This window comes from Pectinophora gossypiella, chromosome 16, assembly GCF_024362695.1.
Source record: "Pectinophora gossypiella chromosome 16, ilPecGoss1.1, whole genome shotgun sequence".
Lineage (NCBI taxonomy): Eukaryota > Metazoa > Arthropoda > Insecta > Lepidoptera > Gelechiidae > Pectinophora > Pectinophora gossypiella.
Genome location: NC_065419.1, coordinates 12,385,745 through 12,411,587, shown reverse-complemented (window position 1 = coordinate 12,411,587; position 25,843 = coordinate 12,385,745). Strand labels below are relative to the sequence as shown.

General features: G+C 37.9%; 1 protein-coding gene across 2 annotated transcripts in view; it reads left to right on the top strand.

The window, feature by feature from the left end:
- The window catches only part of LOC126373885 (uncharacterized), a 47,237-nt gene extending 21,817 nt beyond the window's left edge, over positions 1-25,420 (top strand). Inside the window, exons 1-3 of one of the 2 annotated variants that reach the window (XM_050020241.1) lie at positions 3,725-3,834; positions 18,277-18,514; positions 24,678-25,420. In XM_050020241.1, the coding sequence (XP_049876198.1) occupies positions 3,832-3,834; positions 18,277-18,514; positions 24,678-24,925 (489 nt within the window). In that variant the 5' untranslated portion in view covers positions 3,725-3,831 and the 3' untranslated portion in view covers positions 24,926-25,420. Of the gene's footprint in view, positions 1-3,724; positions 3,835-18,276; positions 18,515-24,677 lie in introns of those variants that run through there. The other variant, XM_050020240.1, reaches the window with a different exon arrangement.
- The last annotated feature ends 423 nt before the right edge of the window (positions 25,421-25,843 follow it).

Here is a 25,843-nt window from a genome sequence, read left to right as displayed (position 1 = left end):
TGGTCAAATTATTTTTTCGTGCCCATTTTTTTTTTGAGGCCGCTAGCTTGACGCACACATTTTAAGTTGACATTTACGCCCTCCACTTGAGGGCTTTACTCACTGGAGTCGAGCATATCATACTGCCAACATAATAATACGAAATTAATGACGTCATGCCTTAGGTACTGGAGTAAACTCGAGTTTAGGTTGAGGCGCCATCTAAGAATACCCATTTCGAACTGAGTTCGAAGGCCTTGAGGTCACCTCAACTGGGAACGAAATCAAGGAAGGTTGGAGTTGACATGTTAGAATATGACCAAAACAAGACTCTTCCCCTTCTTTGAGCTTGTTGTTAATGAATTTCTGACATCATCTCCCTAGCACTATCCCGTTTTTCACAGCGTCCTAACGTACCTAACCTGAAGATTTAACAAGTCCGGTTTTTTACAGAAGCGACTGCCTGTCTGACCTTCCAACCCGCGAAGGGAAATCCACCCCATATACAGGTTAGGTCACATACCTCCGAAAATGCATTTCTCGAGAATGTAGGTTTCCTCACGATGTTTTGCTTCACCGCTGAGCACGTGAGTACCCATTTATGATCCATACATGAATACGAAAATAAATTCGACAATCATTGATTAAAGCTTGTGCTGGATTCGAACTTGCGACCTCAAAGTGAGAGGCAAGCGTTCTGCCAACTGAGCTACCACGGCTTTTTTATGAATTTCTGGCATGAATAAGTATAATTTTCGTGTACGATATTGCTTCATAGTTAAGTAGGACTCACAACAAGGTTTTGAAGGCAAACGTTTCCCCTTTTGGCAGCCGGAGGAAACGTCGAAATATCACACGAAAAGGGCACGTGTAAAGTCGTTTTTTATTGAACTGCTTTGTGATAGCTCTGTTCGGAGGATGCGAGACCTTCATCGTAGTGTTACCGCTTCGATTCCCCGCTCAGGCTCTAAACTGATGATGTGGTTTCCAGGATTTGTGCCCGGTTAATGGCAATAGTCTCGCCCTATATCCGGCGAGGAGTGGGTGTATTGTACATTGGTCATAATTCCTGTAAATACCATCTAATTTTATTTTAAGTTATATCTGTCATTTTCTTATCCGCTGATAAAGAAAGGGACGGGTAATTGACAAGCATAAAATTTATGGAACACACGTCAATTTTAAGTACAAATCTAAAACAACAGTCTAAAAATTTTACATTGGCCAATAACCGTACAGAATTTAGTTGACAGCACACGCCAAACGGTTTGCATACCAGCGAGATACCTTTTTGATTCGCCCGGGTTATTCATTCGTTTACTCATTCTTCCTAAAATTAACAGCTGTCAATCATCCGTCCCTTTCCTTTTCGGCGGATAAGAAAATGATAGGTATAACTTAAAGTAAAATTAGATGGTGTCTGCAGGAATCGGGGCCATTAACTACTATACAGCTCTGCCTACCCCTTCGAGATACAGGCGTGATGCTGTTATGTTATGTTTTTGCTTATCAGAAGTAACTCTGGAGTATTGAGGTTCGTTTACCAGTGGATTTTTTCGCATATCTACATAGCCAACGATGTGCCGGAACAAATGGGTAGTTTCCTAGGTCAAAGATAAATTATTAAATTCTAATTAAGTACTTAAATAAAGACAGATCTAAAGGTGGTAGGTACAAAACGTTTTCTGTTTTCTATTTAACCTGTTTTTGAATTTTAATAAAGAAATATTTAATAAAAGGTGCGACATGACGCCACAGTGTGCGTTTTCATACAAATTATAATAATAATTTCGTGTTTTGACGTTTAGTAAAAAGTAACTGATTTGACTAGTTGGGAACTAGCGTGTTATGTAAGCATATTTACATACCTACATGTGAAATATATATTTCAGCAATTTGAATTCATGTGTATGTATACATTTGAAGCGGAACCTTGTTCCACCGTAACGCCCGCAGTTTCACACTATTTGAACTTATGAATAACGTATTAATTAAGTAAGTATGGAATGTCCGAAGTTTGTTAATGTTGGTAAGTAGACTCATCCGTCCCTTTCCTTGTCGACGTATAAGAAAAAGACGGGTATAACTTACAATAAAATTAGGTGGTGTCTACAGAAATTAGCACTACGGTAAATTAGCATCACAATTTACCCATTATTCATTAAAAAATCCTTAACACTGTAAAACTGCTTCGCACACAACCACTCGTCAATTGGAATTTCCTGTCGAAAAGTAACGAAAGCATATTTTCAAATTATTTTCAATTCCATACTTTTGCGACGGAAAATTCCACTTGATATCAACTCAGAATCATGTCACTTCTTCTGTGGGTTGTACACGGGTTGTTAGGTGGATTACCAACCCCATCAACCCTGGTGTTAGGGTTATTATTGAGCCGCATAGGCCCCTGACATGACCCATGTAACGACTACGTACTTACACCATTAAGTAATAACCGGGACCAACGGCTTAACGTGCCTTCCAAAGCACGTATCATTTTTTTTGACAATCAGGTGTCACTAACGACCTCCGTGGTCCAGTGGTTGAGCGTTGGGCTCACGATCCGGAGGTCTCGGGTTCGATTCTCGGTGGGGACATATCACAAAAATTACTTTGTGGTCCCTAGTTTGGTTAAGACATGACTGATCACCAGATTGTCCAAAAGTAAGATGGTCCGTGCTTCGGAAGGCACGTTAAGCCGTTGGTCCCGGTTACTACTTACTGATGTAAGTAAGTAGTCTTTACATGAGCCATGTCAAGGTTGGTACCCCAACCTCACAACCCACACGATAGAAGAAGAAGGTGTCACTAACAACCTGTATATACCTTTGATACGGAAATAAAAATGCTGGTCCGGTTATAACAATTTAAAAGTACCATAGTATGATAATGGTAGGTACTCTCCCAGGGGTCCACTGCTTCGCATTATTCATAAATTTCTCAATATCTAGGGGTGAAATGCAGTTCTTCTTTGTTTACCTTTAAAGGTTCTGAAAAAGTGGATCACGCCTGAGCCCTTTTTATATTTAACGATACGATGTTTTAACTTATCACCGTAAACCGGAAAAAAGGTAAAAAAAACATAAACTGCCTATTTACGTCCCACTGCTGGGGCACAGGCCTCACCTCAATCAACCGGAGGGGGTATGGAGCATACTCCACCACGCTGCTCCACTGCGGGTTGGTGGAGGTGTTTTTACGGCTAATACTTTTCAGACGATCAGGTGGTTCAAGCCTGAAAAATCCTTACCAAACGAAGAACAGTCTCACAAAGTGATTTCGACAATGTCCCCATCGGGAATCGAACCCGGACCTCCAGATCGTGTGCCTAACGCTCTACTACCACAGAGGCTGTGGAAAAAAGGTACTGTAAAATTTTTATTTTTTCCATTTTACCTATCCTTTAAATCAGGATTCAAGGCACATTTCTATTTGAACAGCATTGCACTAATTTATGTAAGTACCTATTGAAAGTTCATTTGAAATGAATTATGAACAGATAGCCGAGAATAATTTAAAAACGTGTTTTACTGGTTTACAGCACGCTTTATAGAGTGCATCTGAATGTAGGTATGCCATGATTTGTTTGTGTTTTGTTATAAATCTGATATAATTCCCATTATTTCCGTGAACCGTGTTATTATAAAACAGTCCCATAATAAACGTACACAGAGGCATATCGAGTCGGCGAATATAAAACCTCTGAGTGTTGTTGAGACCAGCCCAGTAGAAAGTGAAACCTCACTGCAGCCTGTGTCGTGCTATAAAACTTGTGGCAGCGACTATAGCGAGCTCAGTCGAGGCGAGCGCGCCAACCCGCCATTACTACCCAGTGCTGCCACCATTACAAACATGGTCAGTCTCTTTTCACTTTCGTTTTGTGTTTGTTTTTTAATTAGTGACGTAAGGTTGGCTAATCGGAAACTGGTTCACTTTTTATTGTGGTTCCAATTTTGAATAATCTGTAGAGTTTTTATTTCCGTATTACTTTGTCTATTATCTTTTTGGTGTTATGGTAATTATTTTCTCGTCTTATATAATATTATACGATCTTTTTAACATGTCATATTATTATACTTAAATTATTTTATTACGTATTTATTTACTAAATATCTTGATTAATTCAATTTGTTTTTATAGTATAAACATCACACTTATTTAGTGCGACTCGAACCATTCCATAAATATTTTTAACATTTTGCTTAATATATTTTATTTAAACTATGAACTACTTAATTTAAAATCTTGCTGGATTAAATTATCAAACAGCATATTTAACAAAACATTAATAAACTATTTAGTAATTGGATTGTAATGACCAGTATGGCCTATGACCATATTAGTAGATATTAGCAACAGAGAGACAATCAGACCGCGACCACACAAGGCCACTGTGTTAACTGATGCACTGATAAACTTGTTACTAACATTGTTCATAATAATGTACTGATAAAATATTTAATTTTTGATAAATAAATTATAGTTATGAAACGTGTTACGTGGAAACGAAAAAACAGAAAAATATCTTTGAAAAGTGATAAAAAGTCTTGAAGAAGTGTTATAATTTTGCTTGAATATTTATTTAAATTTTATATAAATGGATTAATTTTAACATAATTTTAGAATGTAAACTGACAAGGGAATTATTTAAAAGTAAACGCGAAAATGTAAAAAAGTTCAAGTGAAAATATAATCAATCCTTTCTTATAAGTATTGAAGTATATAGTAAAACGTATATAAACGTATCGAGCTAACAATTTAACTTGAATAAAAGGAATAAGAGAAGAAGGTGAAGGAAAAGAAGACAATCCGTGTAATAGTTTTATCCCCATCAGGGTAGGCAGAGACAGAAGTCGTCCTATAGTAGATAACTTTCAATTCCTACAAATTATTAAATTCTAAAAAATCTCTACCATCAAATTACCTAACTTTAAAATAACAATTATAACAAACGGTTCACATTATGAAAGCAATTCAGAATTAGCCCACGATAGCAATAGCTATTGTCATCAGTTCCCGGCGATCGTTATCAGCAGGTTTACAGTTGCCATTGCCTCACTCTCCCAGGCCAATATAGTGAGACATTATCTTATCTTTTATATTATACAAGGTAAATTATAATTATCATTTGTTTCGGGAATATTTTTTGTCTCGTAACAATTTCGTAAATTTTATGCGGGTTTGCTATTTTTTTTTTGCCTTCTTTAGATTGATAACAGTAATATTAATAATAGAACGACATATATCACGCTTGCTATCTCTAACGGGGTAGTCTCACTAGAAGGCAACATGAAGTCCGATGGATTATGGTGAACCGCATGGTGACGGTTTACCAGCCCATCAGTCATATAAATCATAAACATATCAAATACTTTTGTTAGACATACATAACTTTTATTCGGTTATTAATATACGGTGTAAACTAAATATAAAAAAAAACAAAAGAACTCGGTGCAATTTTGTTATACAATTTCATTACATGTAAAAGACATCAACGCGCGCAATCAGATTTTTTTAAGTACTTACTATTTTTTCTCTAAATTCCGAAAATGTTTTTAACATTTATATATAACTCATAATAACCGTGCTTATATTTAATAACATATTTCTACAAACATTCCGGTGGAATTTAGCTTTAAATGTTTTTACCACAACCTTAATATTATAATCGGCGTGTCTAGTCGGCGATTCTCCGCGTTATTGAACAATGTTTCATTATATTTGGTAGCCTGAATGCCTGCTGGTGTGGAAATTGTTTAATTGTTCCCATTTGTTCGGTAGTTGCTTCCACGGTCGATTGCTGCGCCGGCGCCGCTGACCCGCGTCGCGGAACTTATTAGATCGCAGATTGTTGGTTAAATTTTAATATTTTAAGTATCTTATGGCATCTTTTACAGGATATTTCATACACTCTGAATACTATTTTTTCCTGATTACAATTATATAAGCCAGTCCAACATATCTTTGTCATGTTTCGAGAGTTGCATAAATTATTTTATACCTTGCATAGCTACCTCGTTAGTACGTTAGTACAGTATTTTTGATCGATGTCTTCCGACAGGATTTGCCTCATGAATTTCACTTAATGTTTGCTGCAATTAAGACCCCCTTATTATTCCGAGGACGATTTCAAATGTCTGTGTTTTTTAAGATCTCTACATCATAATGTAACTAACACACACATCATAATGTGTGTGTGTCTGTATTTGTCCGGCAAAGTAGTTAATGTCATGGCTAAAAAAGATGTGTGTGCGCGTTTGATTTTTTTTATATATCATTATTTTAATTAATTCTCAAGTCTATCTTGGAATATCTTATTATTGGATCCTAAAACTTTTAATTTACATCATATATAAAAACATTTACATATCAATCGGAATGATAATAAATCATAGCTCATATATGTCTCTCCATAAAAAGCTGTAATATCTATTTGTTCTTATTACACATTAATGTAGGTATATCAAAATATAACAAAGAACAGCTATAACTTTTAAGTAGGTAGGCATTACAGCAATAGACAGTCCCATTCTCGACTCTTTATTGTCAATGCAATGTCATTCACAAACGTAACCTTGGTCTGTCTCGGAAGTGAGCGATATATTACAGAATTTAAGTAAGTATATAAGTATACTTTGTACAATCCCACACAACATTTAAGTACCGGGTGAGAGCCCTCTGCGCCGGCCAAGTAGTTATTTCCATGTTCACCGCATGTTTGTTTTCTATAGGTAAGGCGGCTATACATACATACATAAACGGCCTATATAAGTCCCACTGCTGGGCACAGGCCTCCCCTCAATCCTCCATATCAACCGGAGGGGATATGGAGGCGGCTATAATCTATATCAAAAAGATAGCTATTTTAAACCCCGCAGTACCTAACCATACTTCTCTTCTTTCTTTTCTCTTTTGTTTTCTTTTGGAATGTTTAAAGATTTTTCTTTCTTGCGTGGACGCCTTCAAGTCCTAAATCAGATTTCTATAGGTAAGGCGGCTGTAATGTACATCAAGAAGTTAGATAGCTATTTTAAACCCCGCAGTATCTAACCATACTTCTCTTCTTTCTTTTGTTTTCTTTTAGAATGTTTATTTTTTTTTCTGTTGTGTTGGCATGGACGCCTTTTTGTCCTAAATCAGATACTTAGATGTTTAAGTCTTCGGGTTCGTACGTGTGGGTAGAATAAATTGGTACCAACTGTAAAAAAATTCTTGTAAAGTATTCTCTATCAGATTGATAGGACCCCAGCTTTATACATTAACGGACCGGCTGTTGATATTTATGGCATCAATATAAGCCAATACCGTGAAAATATTTAAAAATTTCGCCTTCAAATATGATGTATATACTTAAATTAATAACCATGACTGTACAGCTACTGGTCACAAGTAAACAGCTGTCATTGGTCGCCTTTCACTGCGCCCGCGCCGGTTCGCAAGGCGAGCGGGAACCGAACCAACAATACAGAAAGTTACTTATTGCCTTTACTGAGCCATTAGCTTTTTGTCAAGGTTCGCCGCCGATAGTACTTACAGCTTTCTGGCGTATAATGTTATATATTTTTATAAATGTATGTTGTTCTTTGTGAAGTTTCGATTTCGAGGCGCATAACGTACTTGCACTTGTAGTAGGCTGAGCTATAGGCCATCTACGGGGTCCACAGGTGGCGGATAGTGGAACGGCCGTCAGATATGATGGTTAGCTGCGAATATGAAAATAAGCAGTCCCCGACCAATCAGCGACAGGATTAGCAGAACGTAGTGGGTAGCTCACTGGGACGGGCTAACCTATAAAATGCTACTTAGTTTCTATGACGATCTTGTGACGTAGCGAGTAGGCGCCGCTACTTCAAAAGCGCACCCCTGATGCCGGGCAGCAGCGGTATCAGTACTGGTTGGAGGCCGAGGAAATGGATTCTGGTAGGGCTCTAGCTAGAACGTCACCGATTGAGAAATTGGTCGGTGTGCTGCGGAACGGAAGGCGATTAGGGCAACCACCGTTCTATACGCCCTATCTATGGAGTATTGAAGGCGATTACTCCACCGACAAGAGCGCAGCTCTTAAATAAAAGAGAGAGAGAACGTACTTGCATTAAAAAAAATTGCCGGATGGGCACAGGCCTCGCCTTAATCAACCGGAGGAGGCATGGAGCATACTCCACCACACCCTACCACGCCGCGTATTTTATTTAATCATATTTTTATTTTAAAGATCATAACACAGACACTCATAAGACAATACAAGCATACTTTTAATAACAAATTTGTATCTGGTTCTTTATGAAATTTTTATTAAAAAAATATATACTTATTTAAGATTCCAATGTCAGCATTTTCATATTTATTTTAAGTACGAATTCGGCATTTATTTTTAAATTTCTCGTAAATGTTGCAAAAACATTTTTGATACGATACAAATAAATAACTAAAATAATTCCAAAACTTTGCTACGCGCCAATTTCGAATCCGAATCGACCTTCCAATTTCCCAATCTAGACCGAAACGAATTTGGGTGCAAATTGATATTTTACGTCATCACAAAGGAGATGGAATCAAAAAAGAAAGTATTCTCGATAATTGTTCTTGTTTTCCGATTACGTTGGAACTGGTGTAATTCCGCTCATGAGCCATGAAATCAGGTTCACTTTACTTTCTAAATTACCTTCGCTCGATCGGCTTACAAAGAGAATAAAACCAGCTCACTCTTAATATAAAAAGATTCCGTAGCTTTTATGTATCTGCTTATAAAGTTACGTTATTATGACCTTCAACTTGTACATAACATAATACATGTTACCTTCAATCTTATAGTCACAGTGGCCCCGATTCCTGCAGACACCGCCTAATTTTATTTTAAGTTATATCCGTCATTTTCATATCCGTCGAAAAGGAAAGGGACGGATGATTCACAGCTCTTAATTTTAGGAAGAATGAGTAAATGAATGAATAACCCGGGCGAATCAAAAGGTACGTCGCTACCTAACTGTGTCGGGTTATTGACGGATGTAAAATTTTTAGACGGTTTAGATTTGTGCTTAAAATTGACGTGTGTTCCATAAATTTTATGGAACACACGTCAATTTTACCCGTCCCTTTCCTTTTCGGCGGATAAGAAAATGACAGATATAACTTAAATTAAAATTAGATGGTATTTAACGTATAGAACGGTAATTGGGTCGTGTACTAGGTTTAAGATAAACAATGAAATTCTGATTACTAAATAAAGACAGATCTAAAACTAACGAAAAACATTTTCCTTTTTCTATTTAAGTAACATATTTATGAATTTTAATCAAGAAATCTCAAGTAATAAGTCCGACATTTTATCATGTTTTTCTATGACGTCACATAGTGCTTTTTCATGCAAATTCCATAGTAATTTCGTGTTTTGACGTTTAGTAAAACTAACTGATTTGACTAGTTGGAAACTAGCCTATTCTCTTCCCGCACCAATTCGTATCGGAAGCCAACCTCACCCCCTCTGGGGTCTTACTTGGTGTTAAATGGCTGTAAAACGCTAGGGAGTGAAGGGAAGCGCGTGGACTGTGCTCGCACTTATGCTTTAGGTTAGGTTGAAGACGAGATGTTCCTAGCATCTGAAGTATCGACCAACGACGTAAATAAGAACATTCCGTTTTACTATTTTGGCCACAAAACCCTAAAGGCCATCTGGCAGGGCTTGATCAAGGTTCTGCGGTAATAACTGTTATTATTGTGAGCAATGAACAAAAAACAATGTCATTGAAATTAAAAAGGGAAAATCACTTTCAATGTCGAAGTGAGTGGTATGGGCATATTTTAATGCAGGTCGCAACAAAATGTTATATTTAAGAACAACCTGAGTTATCTTAACATACTTCCTAATCTACCTATAAGCTCACGAAGTCAAAGCATCCATCGCAAGATGAACTAAGTACCGACGCTTCACTGAGCTTTCATTTGAACAACATTTGAAGCTATCGACCTTATTATAAGCTTATTTTGACTTAAGTACAAGAGTAAGTATAAACTCTATGTATGTATGTACGTATATATATTTTTATTTACGGTATTTTTTTTTTTGGGTATGTTGGTATCATTATATGTTAATTGAACCAGCCCGTGCTCCAATGCATAAACTTCTTTCAAGCTAAGGTTGCCTGGCAGAAATTGCTGTTTAGCAATAAGGCCGCCTATTGTGCTTATGTTTTTATTCGTATGTTTATGTTCTTTGTATATGTCGTTGTGCAACAAAATATTTTTGATTGATTGATTGAAACTCTATAAGTAAACTAAAGAGTTTTTTCTGATTGTAAGACAATGATAATAATAAGTAGACTAGGACAAATTTTCTGTCGCATTCAATGGTAACTCATTGAACGCCACAAAAACTGACAAGGTTAGAAACCAAAGCCTTCACGTATTATTACGTCGAGATCATGTCTTCAAACATTATCATTAATTACAAGCTTTTATGAACACGGGACTGACGTTATGTACTCATTGATTTGATAAAGGCTGTTGAAAACGTGAAGTTGTTAACAGCTGTCACTTTGTAAATGTTTAATGTTGTATGACACGCATGATCTTACGAAGACTTCCTCATTCGGTAGTATAAAAGTTGCTATTGCGTTATGTATGCGTGGTCAGATCTTCAAAAACACTCCAATGAAGATTCACCACTGATAATATTACATGTTTCATTCATATACTCGTAAAATTGTTATTTCATAACTCAATAAATGAGTTGCATTTATACAGGGTGTTAGTGACATCGTAACGAAAACTTTGAGGAATGATTCGTGATGATTCTGAGTTAAATTGAGTTGTTAGGAAATTCCACTCGATATTAACTCAGAATCATGGTTTGAATCATCTCTCTCAGTATTCGTTACGATGTCACTAACATCCTGTATAGCAAAAAATGAAAGATTACAAAAGGGACGACATAACACCATCATATCCTATCGTAATTCCTTTTCCGCGGGGTCCGCTTCCAACTTAAAGATTTGACAGGTAAATTTTTGGTCCATACGATACATAGGTACTTACTCCCTATCCCAAACATAAGTGTTTGAACAGCCGATTTTAGAACGCAAATACTAAAAGTTGTCGCGAGTTGTTGGTCTTTTTTTTGACGTGACTTATTGTAGATTTGCCGCAGATGGCATTAACTACTTGGCCGGACAAATGGGGAGCTCTGAAGGCTCTCACCCGGTACAACGTTTAAAACAACAGGCCTGAGGGTGCCCAGTTGGGCGCGAACCTCGGCTCAGGGCATCGTCTGAGAGGGAAAATAATTGAAAGAATTAATCGACCCTAGTGGCTAATCGACCCTAGTGGGTAATCGACCCTAGTGGGTGTTGGTCGTTATACGTGTTACGTATTATGGTAAAAGCCCATGCCACTAAAACCTTTCAAAAAGGAAGGATTACGTGATAAAACAAATACGGTCGGATGGAAAATAGGTACCAAGCAATCGACGGAAACATACTTTCATGTCATTCAATGGCTACGCGCAATTTCACTCAAAGCCGAATACTCGACCGCGAAATTTCACGTCAATAACAAACTTTAGACCACGTGTAAGATACTGTTACGTAAAAAGTAAACGCATACATACATATGGTAATTTCTCCGATGACAGCACATGAAAGTAACAAGGCAACATAACGACCATTATATGACGTCATCGGAGCACGTTCAAAAATTAACATTCATTTAAATTAACAATATAGAAGGCGCTGTACACGTTTTCCTTCGTCTAACCTTCTAATGTAATGGATAACAGGCATATGCATCTTTTATCATTGTTTTTGGGTATAAATGATGACCCTTTTTATTACACTCAGGCACAATTACATCTTCCACCAATTATTACTTTGATCAAAATAAAAAGAAGCAATATAGGTAACAACATAATGTGATCCAAATATCAAGCAACAATTATTTTTATATACGCTTCTGCCATTACATTGTATTTTGGAATAATTATGTGCCGGTAATGAGAAAATAGGTAAGGTTACATTAAAACTGTACAATGCCATCTATATTGTTTTTGGTGAACGTAACCTGGAAAGTCATTGTTGTACAGTCATGAGCAATATAATGTACCCACTTTAGGACTCTGTCGCACTAACATATTTGACATTTAGTGAGACTTACAGTTCAATTTGTCAAAAAAGTTAATGTGACATGGTACCAAAGTGGATATTAATGCTCGTGACCGTACCCAGTGATTGGGAACATTCCCGGCGGTAAAAAGAGCTTTATTACCTGACCTTTAAGCAGGTAAGACCAGGGGCCTGTTTAATAAAGCTTACAATTGTAAATTACAAAGACAATTTGATGTACATTGCGGAGTGTGTGATCACGAATATTTTGCAGTTTCATATTTGAACACCAAATTGTCGTTGTAATTTACAATTGTAAGTTTTATGAAACAGGCCCCTGAGTACAAGAAAGAACAATTTGAGAAAGAAAAGCAGGCAGTGTCTTTAGTAATAAAGAGTTTTTATGCGAATATTCCCACTTTGGAAACATTCCCGGGAACGGCATATCATTGGTAGTACATGTTTTGAGTAAGTACTTACCTTCAATTTTGGTTACATATTCCATCATAAATGCATTATCATGTATTTGCGAAGTCACGCCAAAAAAACTTACGTAAGGTTAAATTGAATGAAAATACTTGGACATAGGTTAAATTTAATAGTTTTGGTAAACATTTTGTTTACTTATACATTATAATTTTAAGATTTTTTTGTTTCATGGAACAACTTGTTAAGACCATAGACCACAATACAGCTAAATAGAGTACCTACTTAGTAGTTGATAGAGCAGTATTAGTCGAAAACCTGAAAGTTAAATAAATAATACGTAAGTAATCAAGATATCTTTAAACATATATTTACACTTTGAATCGTCAATTCTTACATAACGAACGTCTCATCCGCCTAAAACTACAGCTTCTCATAACCTGTATAGCCGGGGAAAAGAAGCTGTAAGAAAAACCTCTGCACAGGGTCCTATTCTTTCAAAAACACATATAATACAGGTGTCAGGGACATCGTAACGAATACTCAGGGGGATGATTCGAATCATGATTCTGAGTTGATATCAAGCGGAATTTCATGTCAGAAAATTATCTTAGTGCTTTTTTTTTAATTATTTTCAGGTCCTTACAAAGCGACGGAAAATTGCACTTAACATTAACTCAGAATCATGGTCTGAATCATCCCTCAAAGTTTTCATTACGATGTCACTAACACCCTGTATTTATAATACAATGCAACACAATTACAATACAATACAATAGTTTGTTTATTCTGATATTAACTACAATTACAAGTAGCTTTATGCACTGCATAGATTAGTATCAACTTCAACTTACAAGCAACAAAGGCGGGCCTTGATATTTACTTGATCAAATAATAACCAGTTGGACAAAGCTTGCTTAATATATAGCTTTAGGGTACCGTGGACTGAGAATGCTTTAAGTAGTTTGTAAATGCACTAGGCCAGAATAAGATTAAATAGACTTCTAACCATGAATCTATGACAAAAAACTATATAACTTAAAATATGTTTTACATTGGTTCTAATTCCTGCGGACGCCATCTAATTTTATTTTAAGTTATAACTGTCATTTTCTTATCCACTGAAAAAGAAAGGGACAGGTAATCGACAGGCATAAAATTTATGAAACATACATTAATTTTATCAGAAATCTAAAACAACCGTCTAAAAATTTTACATCAGCCAATAACCCGACAGAGTTAAGTAGACGAACGTCAAACGGATTACATACCAGCGAGATGCCTATTATATTCGCCCGGGTTATTCATTTGTTTTAAAATTAACTTGTTGACAATCATCCGTCCTTTTTGCCGGATAAGAAAAGGAACAATCTGAAAGCTTCCCGTCGAATTTTCCCATTTTCCTAGTGCTCCACATATGGGCCATACACGTATGAGTTCCAAATTTATGGCCCATATATGGTTCGTACACAGTGAACGTAATAAATAAACTACAGTCACCGCACGGTTGAGGTAATCCAAGCTCGAATCATTGCGGGGGCAGAGTGCCTTCTATACGTAGTATTTTGTTTATTCTATGCCAGTGGGCGTGCGATATCTGGTCGGAAAACGTGCGCCCACGCAGCCCTTTCGTTTTCTGTTTCCCAACACAGCATTATGGCTATTTTTGTCGCGTAGGTGTTATGTCGTAAAGGCTTTATGCCGTGTAATACGATTATAATAGCAAAGTCTCGGTAAAGCTTGTCTGTTTCGTTGCAAGTGGGGGCAAGTTGCATTCAGATTCTGATCGCGTTTCGATGTTGTAAGTCCCTTGCGTATTTTGAGGTACTGCCAGTTTAGAGATTGCGTAATAATAAAGTAATATATTTACAAAACACATGTCTCTACTCGCCCTATGCAAATAAACTATATCACATTACATTTTAGATTTTAGTTTGAATCCTTCTTAAAACAAAAAGCGCGCGTTCCAAGTTTGAATTCTTAAGACGGTCCGCTATTTTAGTGGACAGTTATTATTATAAATTGTCACTTTCTTTAAAAAGAAATAGATCTACAGAATTTTCATAATTTTGTGTTGTTGATATGTCATTTTGGTACTTAGGTAGTTCTTAGTTAGTTAGTCCTTTAGATTAAAATGAATAGTAGATACCTACTGTTAGAATATAATCGATCAGCCTAATCTCGACTGATACATCACTATACTACTGAAAGTCACAAAACTGCCTCCTGTACTTCGATAGATTTAATTCGTACCTACCGCGCATTAAGACTATTGTCAAATATTATCTACTTATATTTAAATATAAACACTGTACTGGGGGAGGGGGGGGGGGATAAAAGGCCACATCGGAGCAATTCATTTAAAAAGTAATATTTTAATTTGACATTTGCGCATATAAAAATAAGTGCGCAATGCCAACAAATGTCAAAAAGCAATACTTATTCCATGTCCTTTTTAACCCCCCAGAACTAGTTGTTCTGTCTATTATTACCCACTAACAACCATGAACTAAGTCAGTCCAATAAATCGTCAAACCACTGATAAACAATAGCAGATCTAATTTCTAAACTCGAGTCGAGTCTCGATCCGGTCTACGGCGTATCGGCTCAGTTACAATTACGCAACTGTCACCGGTAATACGTAACTATCGCTACTTACTGTTATTAGCTGTTTAATCTGTGGTACTTGCGTCAGACAGAGTACTGCGAGGCGGAAGGCAAGAGGGAAACCACTGCCCTATTTTTCCCTAAAAAAGTATCATGGAAAATGCTGCACCGACTCTTAGAGCGTGGCTCTTAAATTGATGATGAATCTGTGGTACTTATTCATGGTACTGTAGCACTTGGAAAAATTTAAATTATATACGGTACATTACCTACATCCTTCTTAGAACTTTATATACCATAACTTAGACTTTATATTTATATACCTGATACAAGCATATATGCCTGCTTACAAGGAGATTCCAACCCTTACTTAATGCTATACTGTACCAAATATTACTGCAATAAACTTCCCTCATTCAGCGCTTATCGCTATCGACCCACTAGGGTCGATTAATTCTTTCAAATATTTTTCCTCTCAGACGACGCCCTGAGCCGAGGTTCGCGCCCAACTGGGCACCCTCAGGCCTGTTGTCTTAAACGTTGTACCGGGTGAGAGCCTTCAGCGCTCCCCATTTGTCCGGCCAAGTAGTTAATGCCATCTGCGGCAAATCTACAATAAGTCACGTCAAAAAAAAATGCAATAAACTTTTTATTTTTTTTATATACTTACACTTAGAACTTTATATAACTACAGTGTGGCATACAACATACATAAGTTCACGATTATATCCCAATTGGGGTAGTCAGAGGTACATCCATCACAAGATGAACTAAGTACCCACACCTCACGGAGCTTTCTGTTAGACCAACGTGATAGGTGGTGAGCCGTATCGCCGTCTATAATGGTCGAACCAACTGTGATAATGACTGCATTTAAGATAAATTAATAAGTCATTGGTGCTAATTCCTGTAAACACCATCTAATTTTATTTTAAGTTTTATCTGTCATTTTCTTATCCGTCGAAAAGGAAAGGGAAGGGTCGACAAGCATAAAATTTACGAAACACACGCCATTTTTAAGCGCAAATCTAAAACAACCCTAAAAAAAATTTACATTGGCTAATAACCCTACAGAATTAAGCTGACAGTACACGTCAAACGGTTTGCATACCAGCGAGATACCTTTTTGATTCGCCTGGGTTATTCACTCATTCTTCCTAAAATTAAGAGATGTCAATCATCCGTCCCTTTCCTTTTCGGTGGGTAAGAAAATGACAGGTATAACTTAAAGTAAAATTAGGAGGTGTCTGCAGGAATCGGGGCCATTGGTGCAAGTCCGATACCGGGGTTCGAACCGGCACTCACCGATTGCGAAACAAGCCGGTGTACCACAGGACTAGTGACTATTCTAGGTAAAATCAAAAGGATAATAGACGCAAACCATCTAAGGCTTGAATGAAACAATTTTATCTAAAGAGAAAGCGTTTAAGGAAGTTGTTGGCAGTCAGTCGTTGAACTGAAACCTTACGTAACAATCAAATCAGTTTCACGTAACTACAGGCATAAAAATATAAATCAGAGCGATAAATTAACTATTAAATCTATGACTTATACAAAGTTATCTGAATCAGCATGTAAGAAACGATTGATGAATGTGGAGGAAGCAAAAGAAGTGTGTCAGGATCTTAGCAAATGGAATTCCATAGTCTCTGCTTACCCCGGTGGAAAATAGGCGTGAGTGTGGGTACTTATACCAAATAGGTCTACTTCTCAGTTAGAGTAAAAAGCCATAGACGCGAAGCCGCTTAGATGAGTATTATCGCTGGCATATCGTAAAAACGAACTGAATGCAGTCCTTTGCAATATCTCCCCCCGAATACTCCATACAGCAATCCACCCAGGGTTAATGCGATCAGTTATGGACTTCGACACAATACGAGTGAAGAACTACTTACTGTAAAATTGTCTTTACAAAAACATTTACAAAAAGTTCCATGATAATAGATAGATAGATAAAATACTTTATTGAGCACAATGGACACAAAATACAGATATTAAGGACAACATACACAGAAAAGCACAACAGGCGGCCTTATTGCAATAGCGTGAACCACTAACGATATTTTGAAAACAGCTTACGTAACCTTTATTCTACATTATCATTTATCATTAGCGCAATTCTGTGGGAAAATTAAAGAAGTACGCACAGACATGATGATTGAGTTGTACTATGCGTCTTTTGTGCCTCTGTTACTATTGTGAAATGTTAATTGATGACGCATATTGGTATATAGGCATATTTTAGTAACTTAAATTCGTCAAGAATGATTACGTCAGCTATTTAGCTGCTCCAGAAGCGACTGACCTTCCAACCCGCGAGGGGACCCAGCCTAATACAGGTTAGGTCATATTCCTCTGAAACGCATTTCTCGGGAATGTGAAACCCACTCACGATGTTTTCCTTCACCGCTGAACACGTGATAGTCTGTAGCGACATATTTCATTACATTTTACAATGTCAGCGTTCTTGGTAGCAAGCAACGGCAACGTGGCCCTGCCTGTGGCTGGCAGTCTCTCCTGTTCCGTCACCAGGCTAAGTACACTGCCTGTATTTAATATAACCGCGTGTTATTTCCCGGTGTTCCACATAATATGTAATCAGTGTTTACTGGACAATACAGATTCTAAACTCATAAACTGCCTATATACGTCCCACTGCTGGGCACAGGCCTCCCCTCAATCAACCGGAGGGGGTGCTAAACTCACTAAGTGTTTTTACTTTCGTGACTTTCTCCTGATTAGTTATAGTCAGTGACTATATAATATACCTATACACAACAAGAGACGCCCTACAAATCATGTATGATCCAAACTTTGATTCGAAAACAAATTCGAAAATCCTTGTTGGGATTCGAAGATGCGACCTCACAGTGATAGTCAAGCGTTCTTCCAACACGGTTACCACGGCTTAGGACTATTATAAAAACCCACGTTTACGGTCACGGTTATTTTTTAGTCTTCGGAAGGCACGTTAAGCTGCTGGTCCCGTATACTACTTACTGATATTAGAAAGTAGTCGTTACATAAATCATGTCAGTGGCCAATAATAACCCTGACACCATGGACCACGGTTGTTGAGTTTGGAATTCACTTCACAACCCGCACGGAAGAAGGCTTAGAAATTCATCTACGAAAAACAAGGAATCTAACAGTTATCTTCGTTTGCCCACAGCGCGTTCTACTCCTCAGCAGCCTGCTCGCTGTGGCCACAGCGCGGCCGTCCTTCATCGCGGTGCCGGCAGACCAGATAGCCTTCGTGGACCTGACGCGCCTGCATGTCCGCGTACCCCGACAGACGCTCGCCCCGCCGCCGCCGCAGCTGCCACAAGCATTGTATAACGAGGAATACCAGCCCATACCCGTGCAGGAGTACCCTCTACCTAACCTCTACCCTAACCAGGAGTACCAACGTAAGTTATTCTATTCTAAGTAGAAAAATACAACTCTTCCACGACAATGAAAATCTCCAATATCGTCCACGTCACTTTATAGTGAAAATCTCGTAAGCGCATTTATGAATAATCATAATTCGGATGTGACACGCTAGTTTCAATCCAGGTCTATTTTTTTACCCGGAATGAACTTAATCCTTCTTAGCGTGTGGGTTGTGAGGTGGAACACCAACCTCATCAACCCTGGTGTCAGGGTTATTACTGAGCCGCCAAAGGCCCCTGACATGGCTCATGTAACCATTACTCACTTATATCAGTAAATAGTAACCGGGACCAACGGCTTATCGTGCCTACCGAAGCACGGATCATCTTGACTGCCCTTTGTTTGGTAAGGATATTGCAGGCTTGAATCAACTGATTGTTTGAACAAGTAAGATGATTCCGTGCTTTGGAAGGCACGTTAAGGCGTTGGCCCGGCTATTAGCCGCAGAACACCGCCAACCAGCAGTGGAGCAACGTGGTGGAGTATTCATACCCCGCTTGATTCAAGGAAGGCCTGTGCTCAGCAGTGGGACGTATATAGACTGTTTATGTTGTTATGTTGAGGTTTTGTCGAAGAAAACCAATATCCAAATGAGATTTCTCAAAAAAGGCTTATGTGGTTTCCTCTCTAAGACAAAATTAATTAATTTATCATGCACAATGAATTTCAAATAGTAGGGCCGTTATAAGCAGCCATATCGCTGCTAAAACAATTTGTGTCATATCTTATTGACAATAGCAAAAGGTGCAAATCAGGTTAGCCAAAAATTTAAGATACTTACGTCAGTTGGCGACTTCTGCGACGAAATATGCTATAATAACGATGTGGGTGAGCTGGCATACGCGGACCCCGATACCGACCCCGCCGGCGTGGTCGACGATTTCCCTCAATCAGCGCCTATCGCTATCGACCCACTAGGGTTGATTAATTCTTTCAAATATTTTTCCTCTCAGACGACGCCCTGACCCGAGGTTCGCGCCCAACTGGGCACCCTCGGGCCTGTTGTCTTAAACGTTGTACCGGGTGAGAGCCTTCAGCGCTCCCCATTTGTCCGGCCAAGTAGTTAATGCCATCTGCGGCAAATCTACAATAAGTCACGTCAAAAAAAAAGCTGGCATTCGAAACCAACTCTTTCCAATTCCGCTATCTATCCATGGACTCATTGTGAAATGTCAAAGAAAGCAAGATGTATCTATATGTCAGACGTCAGACCGCGTGTACCCATCAGTCGGTTTGAACCCGCCAACTGTCACTTTCACTGTATCACAAAGGATTTGTCTGCTTTCTATATGAGGCTGTTTTAATACGAATACAATGACCGCATTATGCATGCCTATGAAAGTTTGGGTCGCTTGAATTAGATTATAATATACAGAAATCGCTTTAAGCGATTTGCCATATACTTAAGTCTCTTTTGTGAATGTTTTCTTTTATTTTGGTGTAATAAAGTATATTTGTATACAGGATGTTAGTGGCATCGTAACGAAAACTTTTTGGGATGATTCAGACAAGGATTCCTTAGTTGATATCGAGTGGAATTTACCGTCGTATCGCACTAAAAATAATAAAAAAACCTCATCAACATCTCCCTAGCATTATCCCGTTTTTCACAGGGTTCGCTTACCTAACCTGATGATTTGACAGGTCCGGTTTTTAGCAGAAGCGACTGCCTGTCAGACTTTCTAGGTCACATAACTCCGAAAATGCATTTCTCGGGAATGTGGGTTTCCTCACGATGTTTTCTTTCACCGCTGAGCACGTGATAATCATTTATGATCCAAACATGAATTCGAAAACAAATTCGACAATGATTGGTTTAGACCTGTGCTCGATTCGAACCTGCGACCTCAAAGAGAGATGCAAGCGTTCTATCAACTGCGCTACCACGGCTCCAACAAAAAATCACTAACATTTACATGTAGGTATTTTTCGATAGGAAATTCTACTTAATATTCAATCAACCCCCTTGAATCATCCCCCTCAGTATTCGGTACGGTGTCCCTAACATCCTGTATAAATCGGTACGTACCTCCTAGTCAATTGAAAAATAAACAGTTCGACTACACTAGGTACCTACCTACATGCATAAAATCACGTCAATTATGTCTAATGGGATGGGCAGAGCCACAAGCTATCAGAAGACATTATGTTTATGTTTAGCTTAGTATGCGGACATCGTTTGAAAACAAGATGTAATAATCAACTTTATTATTAGAACAGCAGACAAATGAGAAAGAAAAAAAAAAACCGACTTCAAACGCAAAACTAAAAAGCAATAAATAAATTTACTTCGCACAAAGTAATTAGTACGTATTTTCAATTAGTTAATTAATTTATAATTCTGAAGCCGGTGCCAAGGAAATGCTACAACGAAGTACCGATTCATATATTTTTCAATACTGATTGTTTTGTAATTTTTTGTTTGACATTGTTTTGTAATTGCTTTGATATAGGTATTAAACAATATTGTGTGTACATAGTAATTTGATATTGTAGTAGGGTTGTTGTAGCATTTACTTGGCACCGACTTCAGAATTATAAATTAATTAACTAATTGAAAATACGTACTAATTACTTTGTGCGAAGTAAATTTATTTATTGCTTTTTAGTTTTGCGTTTGAAGTCGGTTTTTTTTTTGTTAAAAATTTTATTTTATTTTACGATTTTAAGTGATGGTTAGACCGAGCAAGGATGCAGACAGACAGATTTTCTGATTTATATTCATATATAATAATATAATATATTATTAGTAGTGATCACAATTATTATTGATGAACATGTTTACACACACACACTCACACACGCGCTAACGCACACGAGCACACGCGCACGTACACACGCACACACACAGATACACGCGCACACACACAGACACACGCACACACACACACACACACACACACACACACACACGCGCGCGCGCACACACACACGCACACACACACACACATGTGTATGTGTACATACACACATGTGGTTGTCAGTGGAAGCTGCTATCATACACACTCACGCATACATATAGATACAGTAGATTTCGCGTGGTTCGCTCGCTGCTAAAGCAGCTCGCGTGTCCTGTTTATTCGAAACTGTCCCTCTTCGTATGGCGGCCATCTTGTTTTTCCGCCATTTTGTTTTTTTTCACCGGCGACAGAATTTGACCAAGATTTAAATGGGTGTCGTGGAAACAAACAAAATCCAGGTGCAATAGGTTTGCCAGACCGTAGGATGTCTCCCTGATTGGGAGCAGTTTTCAAAGATGACGTTCCGATCACACCCCTATACATCATTTTTACCCCCAAGACATTTTCTGGAAAAACAAAATTTTGTATGGCGGCCATTTTGTTTTTTCGCCATTTTGTATTTTTTTCACCGGCCATTAAATTCGACCAAGATTTAAATAGGTTTCGTGAAAGAAAAATTGGTTCAGGTGTGATAGTTTCGCCAGGCCGTAGGGTGTCACCCTGATGCGGAGCAGTTTTCGAAAATCGGGAAGAATTTCCATACTTAACATGACGATCCGATCACAACCCCGATATATATTTTATATCCCGAGACATTTTCTGAAAAAACAAAATTGTGTATGGCGGCCATCTTGTTTTTCCGCCATTTTGTTTTTTTTTTACGCGCTATGGAATTTGACCAAGATTTAAATAAGTGCTCTGAAAGAAATATTGGTTCACGTGCGATAGTTTTGCCAGGCCGTAGAGTATCTCTCTGATGCGGAGCAGTTTTTGGTGACCAGAAAGTATTTCCGTACTCTACATGACGTTTTGAGTAAGCGCCCCATACATTATTTTTACCCAAACGGGCTTCTTCCAAAATCGACAAAATTTTGTATGGCGGCCATCTTTTTTTTCCGCCATTTTGTTTTTTTGCACCGGCTATTGAATTTGATCAAGATTTAAATACGTTTCGTGAAAGAAAAATTGCTCCAGGTTGTATAGTTTTGCCAGGCCATAGGGTATCTCCCTGATGCTGACCAGTTTTCGAAGGTCGGGAAGTTTTCCCGAAGCCTAAAGATCGATCCGATCAATATGACTTTACAAACGCACTAGTCGCTCCTACGATTTTTGAAAATTCCCCTCGATTTCTCTGGTCTTCCATCATCAGATCCTGACTTCCTTGACATGGGACCCCCTTGGGTATATCTCCTTTCAAACAAAAAAAGAATTATCAAAATCGGTTCATATACGACGAAGATATGCCCGAACAAACATAAAAAAAAAAAAAAAAAAAAAAAATACCTCCTCCTTTTTTGAAGTCGGTAAAAAGAAAAGAGAAACTGAATAGATAAATGAGATGGTTTTGGCCACTTATGTTAAATAATTTCTTTTCCGGGCCGTTCTGTTAGCTTTCTAACCCTTTATGGAATAACATCGCTATTTAAAAGATCAATCCGACAGCCTCGGTAAATGTATTTTTTTTTAAATAACCATTGAAAAGATAAGCGTCTGGCTTTCCTTACTTTCTACCATTGTTTACCGATAACATCGTATCGCATATCCGAATTATGCAACGATATAATGATAGTCGTTTGGTAGGAACGAGCCATTTATGTAAATGAATGGTGTATACGTGAGCGAGCGTTCACATCGAACTGATTTTAATTTTTCAGTCGGTTTATTTTTGACTCACAACACGCACTGTCAAATAGAGACGTTATAACGGCGATGTTACTCGTTTCGTTTTTATCACGCTTCGCGTTACCATAGTTGGGCTGTGCTGCTGCCAGAGGATGTCTTCGTGGTACGGTCACGAGCATTAATATGTATACACTTTGGTACTATGTCACATTAACTTTTTTGACAAATTGAAATGTAAATCTCACTAAATGCTAAATATGTTAGTGCGACAGAGTCCTAAAGTGGGTACATTATATTGCTCATGACTGTACCGAACAGAGCATAGTACCCAGCGGGGTTGGCTAGCGAGCCACAAGTTGACAGTGTGACTAGGGATCGACGATCCGCTTGGGTCATGTTAGAAGTTGAATATATGCGTTACGCTGTGTAAACTTCGATAGCGCGTTTCAGGACTGCAGTATTGAATGGCGCCATCTGTTGCATGTGGGCGGAACTAGCTGATCAACTAGTTGGGTCCGGCACATAGCTACCACAACCCTCGCAGCGCGGAGCTGAAATTAGTCGAGGGATTCAACCAATAGCGGTTTGACTTCTATCTACGTAGATAGCATGCGCTGCGTTTATTGTTTAAAGCCTTCGATATAATCCAGGCCGCGCGCGACACTTAAAGATTTTTTCGAAATACTTGAACTGATACATCAGTATTTACGCTGACATCTAAGAGAATTATGAAATGTACATGATAGAATTAATCGACCATAGTGGGCGGATAGCGATAAGCGTTGAATGAGGGAAATCGTCGACCACGTCGGCGGAGTTGGGGTCAGCTGATTGTCCCTTCAGGTTAGAACTGTAGTAAACTTCAGGTTAAGTAACCGAAATCCAAAATAAATGGGATAAATGACAGCGACAATGATATATTGAAAAATACTTTACCTCGCTCACAGTCGGTCGCTGATTATACGGCTAATGTGAAAACCGAGCGTTCTAGTTTAGCAACGTCTGTTGGCGAATTATTGGCCAGTTTCTACTGGGTATTGCCTCATGAAGCGTGAGTGATCGAGCGGTTTACTTTTATGTTGCCATATCTTAACCACTTGATTTATATAGAAGTGAAATTTACTGGAACACTTATAGGCCTATTGATGGTTTCTATTTTACAGCTTCCGAATCAATCCAAGAAAAATCGACCTTGGGTCAAGTTGCAAACGATTGCGAAAAATGACAGTGACAGTGATTAAAATATATGGAATTGACATGTCACCTTGTCAATCACATACCTTCATTTTTGTCACTGTCACTGTAGCGTTTTGAAATCGTTGCAACTTGCCTAACTCCCCTTATATGATCTGAAATCATAACCACTTAACGTATTCTGTGGTTTTATTAGACTCAACGACTACCAAACCAGAGCTCCCAAGTTCATCCCATTCTTGGTAGACTTAATTCAGGAAACCGAGTTTCGTGATCCTCCAAAACTTCTAAGTCCAGTATATCTATCAGACTTTATGTCAAATTCTTCCTTGAGTTAACAATTACTCGTATGACATTTCAGCTCAAAACCTGGCCCCGCCGCCGCCTCCGGAGCCGATTCATCAGGCAAGAGTGGTAACCCTGCAGCAGCAGCCTCAGGATGTGCACCAAGCCGCCACTCTTGGGGCCTCAGCACGCCTGGCCGAGAGGCCCCCAGACTTCGGAGAATACGTCGACTTCGGGGCCCACACCGGCGACAACGGGGCCTTCGGATGGTACGCTGACTTCCCAGTGAACAACCACGATGACAGCTCAGGATATAGGAAGTAAAACAGACAAAGAATCCAACAGGATTTCGTCCTTTATATTTATACTAAAATAACTGAGCACTTGCCAATTCTAGGCTTTTAGCACACGAATTTAAATCTTACCAAAGACAGTATTACTTTGTAGTTTGAAATGTTAGTTAATAAAGCAGAATTACCGCACATTTGTTCAAAACGGTTAATTCCGCTAAACATTTGTTTTATTGCACTTTTACATTTTTATTATTATTGTTCCTTGAAATTAGATAGGTGATTAAGATTGTTCAAAGAACACTGTGATACGAACCGAATTATGTAGTTCGATATTTTTCTTCTTTATTTTCGCTATGCTTACTTTTTATTTAAGTATCTATCATACAGTTGCATGCTCTGTCATTATTTCTTCCTTTGTATTCCTTCTATACACTTAGACTAAAATGCATTATTTATATAGCTTTAAGTTTATCTTCTTTCTTTTCATTTAAATGTCTATTTTCTTTCTTATCGCTTTTCTTACCAAACTATTTTAATCTTGCTTTCACCTTTATCTGTAAGTACTTATATTTGTCTTCCTCATTATTCTTTTAATATATATTTTATCACCATTTTCGTTTCATTTTTCACTTATTTTCTTTACTTCTTTTTTAAAACTACTTTTACCTATCAATTATTTATATCTTATAATTAATATAAAATATGTTAAATATAAATATATGCATGCTTTAAACGTGTATACTTAGCCCTCTATTATTAGAAATATTCCTATTCTTATATTAATATTCTTTTTCATGACAAACTGTATCTTTTATATCTCTGTATCTTTTAAATCTTTACAAACGCTTCATACTTTATTCCCATCCACTTGTTATACTACTACTATTTCATACTATCCATTTTATCTTATATCTTGCTGTTCTTTATTCTGTCTTCACTTACTGTATCT